General features: G+C 40.3%; 1 protein-coding gene across 7 annotated transcripts in view; it reads left to right on the top strand.

The window, feature by feature from the left end:
- Window positions 1-12,044, top strand: part of METTL24 (methyltransferase like 24) — a 170,687-nt gene that overhangs the window by 38,101 nt on the left and 120,542 nt on the right. For all 7 annotated transcript variants that reach the window (XM_045499271.1, XM_045499269.1, XM_045499270.1 and 4 more), the window contains exons 3-4: window positions 1,991-2,130; window positions 10,850-11,078. In XM_045499271.1, the coding sequence (XP_045355227.1) occupies window positions 1,991-2,130; window positions 10,850-11,078 (369 nt within the window). The remainder of the gene's footprint in view (window positions 1-1,990; window positions 2,131-10,849; window positions 11,079-12,044) is intronic.

The following is a 12,044-nucleotide window of genomic DNA, read 5'->3' as shown; positions in this document are numbered from 1 at the left end:
TTTGTGGGTGAATCATAGGAAATGAATTATACAAATTAACATGCTGATGTACCCAGTTAATAAATGTATTCTGTAATAGTTGCTTAAAATTCAGTTCCATTTTCTGTTATTTTTTTCCTTTAAACAGGGGTCATGGGTAGAGAAGTAGAAAGACATTGGTGAGGGGCAAGAATATATATACAGGGTTTCACATTTTAGACTTCCCTCTAAAATGTCCAAATCCTAGCAATATGCTCTCTCATTTATCTCTCTGATAAATCGTGCTGGATAATTTTGCCAGGCCAGTAGCCCTTGATCACAGCAAAAGTACGGGGGATGCTGTATCAGTTGAATAGGCTACATGTATATACTCTTTTCAGATTAGAATTCTGGAAACTCTGTTAAATAAAAGAATTGGGCAAACCCAGAATATCTTTTAAAACATTCTTATTTAAAAAAAACTTTTTTTAATGTTTATTTATTTTTGAGAGAGACAGTGTAAGCGGGGGGAGGGGCAGAGGGAGACACAGAATCGGAAGCAGGCTCCACACAGAGCCTGATGCGGGGCTCAAACTCTTGAACTGCGAGATCATGCCCTGAGCCAGAGTCGGCCGCTTAACTGAGCCACCCAGGTGCCCCCAGAATATCTTCTCTTTTTTTTTAATTTTTTTTAACATTTATTTTATTTTTGAGACAAAGAGAGACAGAGCATGAACAGGGGAGGAGCAGAGAGAGAGGGAGACACAGAATCTGAAACAGGCTCCAGGCTCTCAGCTGTCAGCACAGAGCCCAACGCCGGGCTCAAACTCACGGACTGTGAGATCATGACCTGAGCCAAAGTCGGACACTCAACTGACCGAGCCACCCAGGCACCCCCAGAATATCTTCTTAAGAAGAAAATCATTTACTGTTATATTTTCCAATGAATTAAAGCAATGAACCTCAGACCACCCTTTGCACCCAGAATGGTCTGTTGTCTGTGACGTGACAGCCAGAGCTGCTGCATGATTCATGGAGTGTCATGATGGTGATGGGAGTTTTGAAGGATTAGGGGGAAATTGATGTTCAGTGAGGTGCTGCTGGCCACAAAAGAACACCTGGGCCACAGAACCTGCTTTCTTTGGTTCCAGCCACCTCAGCGTGCACACTGTGCCAGCCTCAATCACAGTGCATTTGCTAAATGTGCATTGGAAATCAGAGACTTGCTTCTGCTTGATTTAGATACATGTTCCCTTTGGTTTCCTTATCTAATTTTGATGGATGAGTTAAAAGAAGTGCTTTGGTTATAGCTCAGGAAGAGCTTCCTTTCTTCCTGCGTGGGGCTCTCGCTCTTCTCCCCTAGGAGGAAGCTCATTAGAACAGTTTCTCACAAACAATACGGTCTTGGGAGCAGGGACCATGAATTAATTTCACTTGACCCTTGATCAGCTGTTTACCTTGGATAACTCATGCTACCTTTCTGGACCGCGGTGGCCCCAGCTTATCTGCCTGAGATAAGGAATTGATAATCTGTATCCCTCTGAGACCCATGGCCACAGTTGGATCTCACAACTTCTGGTAGAAACACCATGGATTACAGTCCTCTGTGTTTTGCCAGCACTGTTCTCTACGTCTGGAATGCTCTTCTTGATCTCAGCGTCTTGGTCAACTTCTGTTCATTCTCCAGGACTCACAAATCTCTGCAAAGCTTTTTGGGACCCCTCCTTTCTGCCCAACCTTTGCTCCTGACCTGTTCTCCCTTACATACTCTGTGCATATGGCTATAGCAGCTCTCAACTTCCCTTCAAACCTGCCTATAGTCTCCACAGGGTTCCTTATAATCCAGTATTTGGAGTTCCTCCAAACATTTGATAGCAGTCTTGTGCTTCCCTGGGGGAGAGGAGTAGTTGGAAGTGGAGAAGGACATAACTCTCCTGTTATGGCTTTCAGGGACCGAGAAAGCAGTAACTCCCCACCTGCCACTTATCATCCAGCGCTTTAAATTATTCACATTGATTTCCAATCCTTACAGATTGCATGCAATCACATGAGCACAGACAGCCTAGCTACTGACTCCAGCCCTGCAAAGAAGCCTTGGTCAGTCTGTCTTGATGACAGGTTTGGCTTAGCTCATCAAATCCGCAGCAAGCGATGCCGCCTCTACTCTTTAGGGTAAGTGCATTTTATAGCAGAATACCAAAACGCTCCTGCAGGTGGCCAAGGCTATTTCAGTAACACAAAGTTATGAACGTAACAATGTGTAACAGGTGCTATACTTTGCCTCCTACACTTTGTTTCAGACTCATGTGTCGGTTAGGTAACTGTCGGCACTTGCCGGTCGCCAGAAGCCGCCAGGCCATTTTCTCTCCCATTCTGCTGGGGGTGAATTGGCAACTTCAGATTTCAGTATGACGATGATCCTCTTGGCGAAGCCCGTGGTCGCCAGCTAGAATTACAGCATCCTTACTGTGAAGAGAGAGAATAGTAAGAATTAAGGGGGGGGGGTGGGAAGAACAGCAAGCATATTAGAAATTTTTTACACATTTATGAGGAGTGACCCAAGATGAATGGCCACTGTTGGATTTTTATGGTTTGTGCCAATGGTAAATCTGTGTGTACATTTACATTAAAAAGAAAGAAAAGGGAATTCTTGTGAAATCACTGTGATTTTGTCGAAACTGTAGGAAATAATATTCAGTTATTCAGGCTGAAAATGAGCTAAGTGTACAAATGGATTTAGAGGGATTTTTGTAAAAGGGCGAATATAAAATAATGAGACTATTTCATGAAATATATTAGGACTTGCATCCAGTTCTGAACTTATAAAAATGTGTCTCAAAAAGAGGGGGGGGGCAGGAAAGAGTTGTTTTTATTGGGAACACCCTATTCCGTAGACTCTTTGTGGAAGCTGTGTGGTTAGGTTCTCCGACAAGGTCCCCAAGGTCCATTACAAAAGCACTGGGGACCCTAACAGGTGTCCTATGCCTCTTTCTCACTAATCGCTTTCATCGTCTCGACGATTCACATTCAGGCACATGAGTGACAACTGCTAACCCAAATCCTAGATGATAAGGGTTGGGGGCAGACGTTTGGGTCTGTGCCCAGAGGATCATCATCAACATCAGACTCTATCAAACAAGAATTCTTAGTTGTAGTCACTGTGGACTTTTTGTAAAAATGAACAGTTCAAGTAAGAGTCTCAGGATAGTGGAAATTGTATAAGCAGAGCTTGGGACGCAGTAGGCACTCCATATATATTTGCTACATAAATGATTGCTCTAGGTAAGGAGAGCAGGGAGAGTCGCTGGTTATGCTGTGATTTAAACCGGGAGGCTGAGGCTTAGGAAATTAGTTGCTCAGCCACTTGATTAGAACAGAGGGGAGCCCACCAACTATGCTTCAAGACTGTAGAAAGGATGGGAAGTTTTGACAGTAGAGTTTATTTTCTGTCATATTAAAAATGCATGAAAGTAGGTCATAAAAGTAATTGCAGAGTACCACATGCAAATTGGAGATCTCAGCTTGGTCCTGTTTTCTTGCTCTGAACTGCCTTTATAGTTTACTTATTATTTTACACCCTGGAATAATTTCATTTAAAGCCTGTCACTGAGTAAAATGAAACTAGGAAAGCTGTTTGTGGGGGGGGGATTTTTAAAATTCCTTTTTGCTTTCCTTGTACTTCAGAGCCATTAGATAATTTTGTTGCAAGATTTCAGATTACTTCCTGTAAAAAGGTGGTTTCTTATTTTCATCTAAATGTTCACTATTCAAACTCAACGTTGTGAAGAGCAGATAAGAACAATTGAATTCCACTGGGAACAGACGTGAATAGATTATAAGGGCCAACATTTGATTCAAAACCTAGAAATGCTTAATTGAAAACGGGGAACTAAAAATATTTCTGATGGGTAAAAAAAAAAAAAGAAAAGAAAAGATGTTTTGGATTGTGGTTGCACACGTTGATGGCACTGTTATTCAGGGCTGAGGATCAGGACAAGCATACCCCCTTCTCAGGTGAATTGCTTGCCTGGGGGCAGGTAAATAGCCAGCTGACATCTCAATTGATACTGAGAGAAGAAAGAGACCCAGCCCAGAAGTGGCGGTCCTAAAATGAGGCACAAGAACAGGGAATGTGGGTCATGGATGGTCAGCGTTCAGGAGTAGTGGGATAGTTGAGAGATGGGCAGGAGGGCAGGTGGCAGATGGGTCATGGGGTCCCTACACCAGGCAGTAAGTGCTTGAAGCCCCAGGGCTTTGGCAGCAGCAAGACTATGCCACTTCTGTGCCCAGTCATTCCCAGGGCAACCCAGGATGATTGATAAAGCCATAGCTTGGGGTGTCCTTCCTGGAGAGGAAGAAAGGAGTCGGAGGACAGACAGACCAGTAGACAAAGGCTGAATGTCCTGCCTTCTTTTTTTTTTTTTTTTTTTCAACGTTTATTTTTATTTTTGGGACAGAGAGAGACAGAGCATGAACGGGGGAGGGGCAGAGAGAGAGGGAGACACAGAATCGGAAACAGGCTCCAGGCTCTGAGCCATCAGCCCAGAGCCCGACGCGGGGCTCGAACTCACGGACCGCGAGATCGTGACCTGGCTGAAGTCGGACGCTTAACCGACTGCGCCACCCAGGCGCCCCTGTCCTGCCTTCTGATCTGTTCCCTACCTTTCCTCCACCCCAGGAACTGAAGCAGGAGTCACTTCCACCTTATTTCAGAGTCTGGAATGTCTTTACTAGGAGTCAAAGCTCTTTATTCCACAGTTAATGTCAAAGCATTTTTTCCGGGAGAGTGTACTCTGTGTGAAGTTCAGTTGAAAATTAAAATCAGATCCTTTTCAACCTTGAAATGGGGTAGAATAGACCAATTAAGATAGGGGAAGGTGCTGTACAGGAAGGTTATGTTACAGAGGAAGGGGAAGAGAAGAGGAAGGAGAGGTTGTGTGTTTAGGTGATAATATCATGTACTTGACCTCTTCAGCCTGCGGTGGTGGCTGCTCTGTAAGTCTTTTCCTCTGTGACTTGGAGGGGAAGGGTTGGGGAGGGTGGTAGCTAACACGAATCAGGAAATATTCCCGATTTTATCCTTCCTTTCAAAGATTGTTTTTTCAGAGGTGGGAGTGAGAGTGGAAAAGAAAACTTGAGAAGAGACAATACATAGGTAGTAAATCTTCTTCACCTCTTTTTTTTTTTTAGTTCTCTGGCTGGTGGTACCATTTGGTTTTAAGACATAAATTCTCAGCATAAGACAGAAGAACATTTGATAAATGACACATGGTTAGGCAACAACTAGTATCTTACACAGAAAAGCTGGGACTTCCAGGTGCCAAACATTTTCAACTTGTAATAGTTTAACACACAGGTGCTCATAGTATACATGAATGAGGAATCAGAAAATCATGGACCCAAGGATCCTTTTTAAATAATTTTTTTTTCCTAATCACCACTCCCCCATGAAATTTTAATGCCAGAGATAAAATGTATATCTTTTTATGTAACATATGCATGTGTGCTTTATATATAAAAAGAGGAAGTATTGTTGACTCCCAAGAATGGATTTTTGCCCCGTTAGGGGTGATATCATTCCTGTTGATAATATATGTTTTGGACAAAATCTTGGCATTTCATGCAAGTTATTTAATAAAAATTAATAATTTATAACATATTTTTTATCTACTATTTAGTGTCATTTATGCTTTGAAAAACCCAGAACAGACCATGAAACTCCTGGGAAACACGATTGTCTTACTTCTTCCAACCCTGATGCCTTCAACGGTCACAGTTAGAAACCTTTCCTGTATCTGCTTTTATTTATTTTTAGCAGCTTTGTCGAGCTATAATTCACATACCATACAATTCACTCTTGTAAGGCATACAATTCAATGGGTTTTTTTTGTCACTACAGTCAAATTTAGAACATTTTCATGACCCCAAAGAGAAAGCCCTACACCCAGTAGCAGTCATTTGCAAATTCAACACGTTTCCTGCTTTTCACCCCCTCCTCGTAGGCAACCACTAGTCTACTTTCTCTCTATGAATTTGCCTATTGTGGACATTTCATGTAAATGGAAGCACACAACATGTGGCCTTTTGTAACTGGCTTTTTTTCACTTAGCATAATGGTTTCAAGGTTCATCCATGTTGTAATAGGTATCAGTACCTCATATCTTTTTATGGCTGAATAATATTCCATTGTATGGCTACACCTCATTTCATTTGCTCATCAGTTGATAGACATTTAGGTTGTTTCCACTTTTTGGCTACTGGGAATAATCGTGCAATGAATATGCACATGCAGGTTTTTCGGTAGACATTAGTTTTCGCTTCTCTTGGGAATATACCACTTCATATTCCCACCAGCAATGTATGAGGGTTCTCATTTCTCCACATTGTTGCCAACATTTGTAATTATTGGTCTTTTTGATTGTAGCTACCCTAGTGGATGTGAAGAGGTGTCTCATTGTGATTTTGATTTGTTTCTCCATGTTGGTGAATGGTCACGAGCATGTCTTCATGTGTTTGCGCTAGGACGTTTTGATTCCTGGGGACCATAAAGGACGCTTACCTTAATACTCTTGGGAATATTTTTAAAAGAATAACCAAGACCTGAAACAGTACCACATCCATACCTTCTACCCTTCAGTAGCATTAAAGGGCATGCAGTTGCTAGCACTGTAGCTGGTCCAAAGGACACCTTTATATGACTTGGGAAGAGGCACCCCCTCAAGAACCCCTACCCCACCTGCTAGAAAACCATCATTATGGTGACTATGATGTGAATGGTACCGTCTAGAATTGTTGGGTGCACAACTCACACAATCACACTGAGGAATCTTGATTGTTGCTCTCTGAGCATCAGAAGAGGGGGGTCAATATGGTTACTGTTATTCTGTGACCTGTGGAAATTTAGTCCTATAATTCTCCCCGTTCCTATTTCTTCAACAAATCTCTCAGATTTGATGCCCTTTCTGTGCTGAAGAGCTTGTCTCCATCTCGAACCCTAGGCTTAACATATGCAGAATAATATTCATAAGCATTAGTTATATAATTTTCTCTCTCCCCCATGTAGAGAGACAGGCTATAGTCTTCATGAATGCTTATACATTTGAATATACCTATTAACTGCTTACCTATTTCAGAAATGGGTTGTAGCAGGAATTTCCAGTTGTCCTCTGATATCCATTCTTTCCTTTTTTCCTTTGGTAACAGAACTCCTGAGTTTAGCAGGGCACCTGGCCACTTTGCTGAAGACTGCATACCCTAGCCTTCCTTGAAGCTGCAAGTGGCCGTATGACTAGCTTTGAGCAATGAGATATGAGCACATGTGATGTGTACAACTTCTCAGCCATACCCTAAGAGGAAAGGACATGACCTTCATTCCCCTTTTACTTCTCCTGATGGCTGGAAGGCAGACGTGGTGGCAGGGAATGGAACAACTATCTTAGATCATGAGATAGAAACCTCTGATCTACATGTCTTGCTTCATGGAATACACATTAAATAGAACATTCCTGTAAAGTAGGATTTTCTACAGTGAATTCTCTTTCTAGATAAATAAGAGCAGCAAATGATTTCCTTACAGACTAAATACATTTTTGCTGTAAGTAATATTTTTGTTTTGGCTACTTCATAATTTTACTATATTTATTTGTTCAGAAATCTCTCTTCATTACTACTTGTGAACTTCAGATCAAGGGTTATGACAAATTTGTCTCTGGTGTCTAGTATAGTGCCTTAAACATATTAAAGTGCTTCATCAGTATTTGTTTATATACATGAAGAAGACAGCGAAACATAGCCTACCCCATGCCATGCTAGTTACTGTGTACTATGTATTCTAGGAATTCCAGACCCTATAATTTTCTAGTTTTCTCTCACTTGGGGCAGCATTTTATAGATTTGCTGTCTCTTTACTCAGCACTTGGGATTCAGAGAGAAGCAAAAATGTTATGCTGTATGTTAACCAATTGGAATTGAAATAAAAACTTGACACGAAAAAAATAAAAGCAAGAGTGACACAGTTCTCTTCCTTATGGAGCTTTACCCTCCAGTAACTGGCGATTTCGTAGATCCCCGAGATCACAAATATTCCTTCCAGGGTTCTGTGTCCTGTGCTCGTTCACAGTGAGGTGCAGTATAAGGAGCACATTTACCTGGATTGGATTTGACTCCTGGTTTTCCTACTTTGGGCCAGGTAGCGCCACACCTATGTATATTACATTTGCCTTTCCTGTTGCTTTTTACACCTACCACAAACTTGGCTAATTTAAACTAAGCTTGAGGAAGTACCATTTTGAATACATGGAAGTAAGGATTATAGACATTGATTAAATTAATGCAGCTTATTACTTTCCAGTATAGTACACTTGTGTATTAAGTGTATTTTATTTACTAAAAGTAATATAAGTTAACCCCCAAATTACAAATTTCAGTAGTTTCATTTTGTTTAGTGCCTACAAAATAGTTCCTCACTATTTGATGATTAACTTAAATATGTATGTGTGTACTTATGATATCTCTAATAAAGAACACTTGTACATATCTAGAGAATTTCTGGAAAGATACACAAAAAATTACCAACTGTGATTATCTCTGGAAATTAGTGGCCAAAATTTCTAGGGGTAGAAAACTTCCTTTTTATTTTATCTATTTCCTTGAACTCTTCCTATGTGTCTTTGTTATTTTTTCATTACAAAATTTTTTGTTTAAATTGAAAACATCAATATGTAATAAAGTGCCTTACTGAAAAAGTTAGTTACAGAACCGTATGTGGTTAATTTAATCCCTAAAAGTTTTTGAAGTCTTAATTAAAATACATGTTTTAGAGTAGAGAATGTTTCCTTGAAAATAATATTTTGAAATTTCACTTAGAAAGAAATTATTCAAATTTCTCTACTCTAGAAAGTTTACATATAAATCGTATTTAATGAGTACTTTGTTGACATAGTGTTCTCCTAGTAAAGCTACAGTATTGCCATTTTCCATCGGATGACCCATAGTAACACTGGTTTGCTCATCTCAGTTTCAACATATTCAGTTAAGTGAAAAATCTCTTGGGGCAGGTGAATGTGGCAACATTCTGATAGATATAGAAAGAAATCTGTCTACTAAAAAAATGCTTTGTAGTTTTTGCTCAACTCTTGGATTTATATTTCATGGCAGGTTTATACGTTAGCTGTTGCTGTGTAACAAATCACTCTAAAATTCAGTAGCTTAAAACCATTATTTATTCTTGCTTATATGTCTACAAATCAGCAGGCTTCCATTGACGGAGGCTGGGCTCAGCTGGGAGACTTTACTTCAAGGTGTGGTGGCTAAGGGGAAGTTCTGCTTTTCATAGAAATTTGGCAACTTCGCTGGGGGACCACTGCCTCTCATGTTTCTTATTTTCCTGAGCCTGGCAAGTTATCTAGGGTATGTTTTCATTATGAGGATCGTATGAGGATGTCCACGAGAGTGGACAGAAGTACTTAAAGCCTCGGCTTGGGACTGGCATACTGTCACTTCCTTCCACAAAGTAAATCACCTAATCAAGCCAGAAAAATCAAGGGGCAAGAAAGGACGCTCTGCTCATGATGAGCACAGCATGGCAGTAGTGTGGATGAAGGGGGACAGAATTAGAGCCAGTCAGTCAGTCAGTCTGCCGTCTGAGTTGAGTAGGTTCAGTAGGAGGTAAAAATTAGGAAACAGAATTTCTCAGGTAAAAGGAGTGATATAGTTTTGAAGGGTGCTACGTCTTCGAGCCACAAGGGGAGAGAGAATTGTAGCTGAGGGACAGCAGAGGGTTGACATGCCATGCGTCCAGTGAGGGCAAAAGCAATGTAGTAGGCGTGAAGGGAAAGAACAAGGCAAATAAGAGTAGTAAGAATGTCTAGGTGGAGGGAGGATCTCTGTACCGAAGGCTTATTTTCATTGCCTAATACCAGGTAAATAATTGTTAGCCAATGAGCTTGTACATGTCCAAATTATGAAATGTCTGCGATACTGGAGTCTAAGAGAATGAAGCGTTTCTGCACTGGGTTCAGGTTTGGCCAATGTCTTATAGATACCCTTTGAGATTTTGGTATCTTAAACCATATCTAATTATAGTATTTTGAGCAAAGAAGCCATAAGCACCATTAAAAAAATCGTCTTTCGTTTAATTTCATGTTTTTCATCCAAGCTGATGCTTTAATCAAAGTGATGAATATTACTCCACCAAATAAGGAATATGTCTGAATAAATTAAAAACGTGTAAGTATATGAATGTTTCGCATGACGTGCTACAAAGTGGATACTTAAGTACAATTCATAATTTCTTCCCCCTGTTGATGTGAATTTAGGTGAGGTGTCTCTTCTACTTCTTGAGTACTAGATCCAGTAGAACCACACATATTTGCCTCTTCTTTAGCTGTACTATTTTAAAATGCATTTCCACTTCTAAGACAACGGATATTGTCTTTAAGTCAGGCTGCATGCATCGTGGCCATTAGAATGGAGACAAATTACCTCATTAGTACACTGCACCTCTCCCTAAGGGAACCGATCCTGGCGCTTCTATTTTTGATGTATTCTGAGAAAAGCTCTTAAGATTACTGGATAGACTTGTTTCATTGCTACTATGGTTTACATCTTAAAAAAATTAATTTGCTATGTCTCTACATGTTTGAACATGTGATTCTCTGGTCTGCATTTAGCAGATAATTTCTCTGCTTGCTTTTTATCCAGAAGCTTTTAGCTATAATGCTTTTTGTGATGGAAGCAGGTTTATTGAATGTGTACAGTTAGCCATGTGTTAAAACAGGAGAAAGCTTGATATGAATAAGAAAATTGTCCTTAGAATTGTCATTTTATCAATCTAGCACTTTTGTTTCATTATATTTGTGTTGTTATTGATTTCCACGCTCTTTCTTTATAGGCTGGGGAATGATGATACCCAATTTGAGGTTAGCATGGCCAACAATGGATGTGAAGTACATCGTTTTGATCCTAGTGTTAAATCAGCTCATGTTCTGGAGAGTCCGCGCCTTTGGTATCACCGCTTGTCCATTGACTGGCGGGACCCCCATCCAGCTGTTGCTGCCCCCAAACTGCACAGCAACACCAGGAAACTGGGAACCATTTTGAATGAATTTGGGCATCACAAGGTGAGATTTTTTTTCATTTGATTTTATAATTAAGTAAAGTGAACAAACTCGTAAACTTTAAAAAATGCAAACCAAGAATTGGATAGTTGAGGATCTAGTTTCAGTTTTACTGATGTTCACCCACCATTATTTATAGCATCAGCTCTGTAGACATGAAGTTTTGGCAAGGACAGAGATCTTAAGTTGATTTGTAGATTGTAGTCGCTGTTGAGTAGTGCTAGGGTTTTGGCCAAGACTGGGCAAGGAGCTAAGAAACCTACTTCTGGCGTAGGCTCAAGAGTCCCATTTTCATTTGGCAATTGATTTAAAGTGTTCAGACAGAGCAAACTACTTATGTCGGCCTCAAATACAAAAAGTAATCAGAGCCAGGTTTTTGTTTGATAAGAGATTGCTCATGTATCATGTTTCTCACTGTTTTAACAACTATTTTGGGTTTCTAGGCTCTTAAAGACCAGAAAAAAATGTATATCTTTGATTAAAATGAACTTTGTAAAATTGAATGGACATTATGTGTGTTGCAACTGATATAATTGTGTCAAAAGTATGTCAAATCCCTACAAGTATTTTATTGTGAATGGATAGCAAGAGGAAACTCAATCTTTGAACTGTGTTCCTGGAAAGCAATTTTTTAGTGTAGACCTGAGCCAATTGCATTCTGTAGGCAAATACTAGATAATTCTCCTGAGTGTGCTTGGCTTGCGTTTGTTTGCTAACCTGCCTGGGCTCGGCCTACTTTGCCTTCATGTTCTCAGCCAGAGATGGCATGTGATTTGGAACATGCCAAAATGGGTGCCTCTGAAAACCAATGTACATGGAACTTAATTTTAAACTTGAGTTGGCTCCTTGATCTTTAACAAAAGGGCTTTTCCTCTGCGTTGTTCTTTTTCTTCTCCGCTCCCTCTTGCTCCGCTTCCTCCTCCTCCTTCTTAAAACACACACACACACACACACACACACACACACACA

Source organism: Leopardus geoffroyi, chromosome B2, assembly GCF_018350155.1.
Source record: "Leopardus geoffroyi isolate Oge1 chromosome B2, O.geoffroyi_Oge1_pat1.0, whole genome shotgun sequence".
Lineage (NCBI taxonomy): Eukaryota > Metazoa > Chordata > Mammalia > Carnivora > Felidae > Leopardus > Leopardus geoffroyi.
This window is presented reverse-complemented; position numbering and strand designations above follow the sequence as displayed.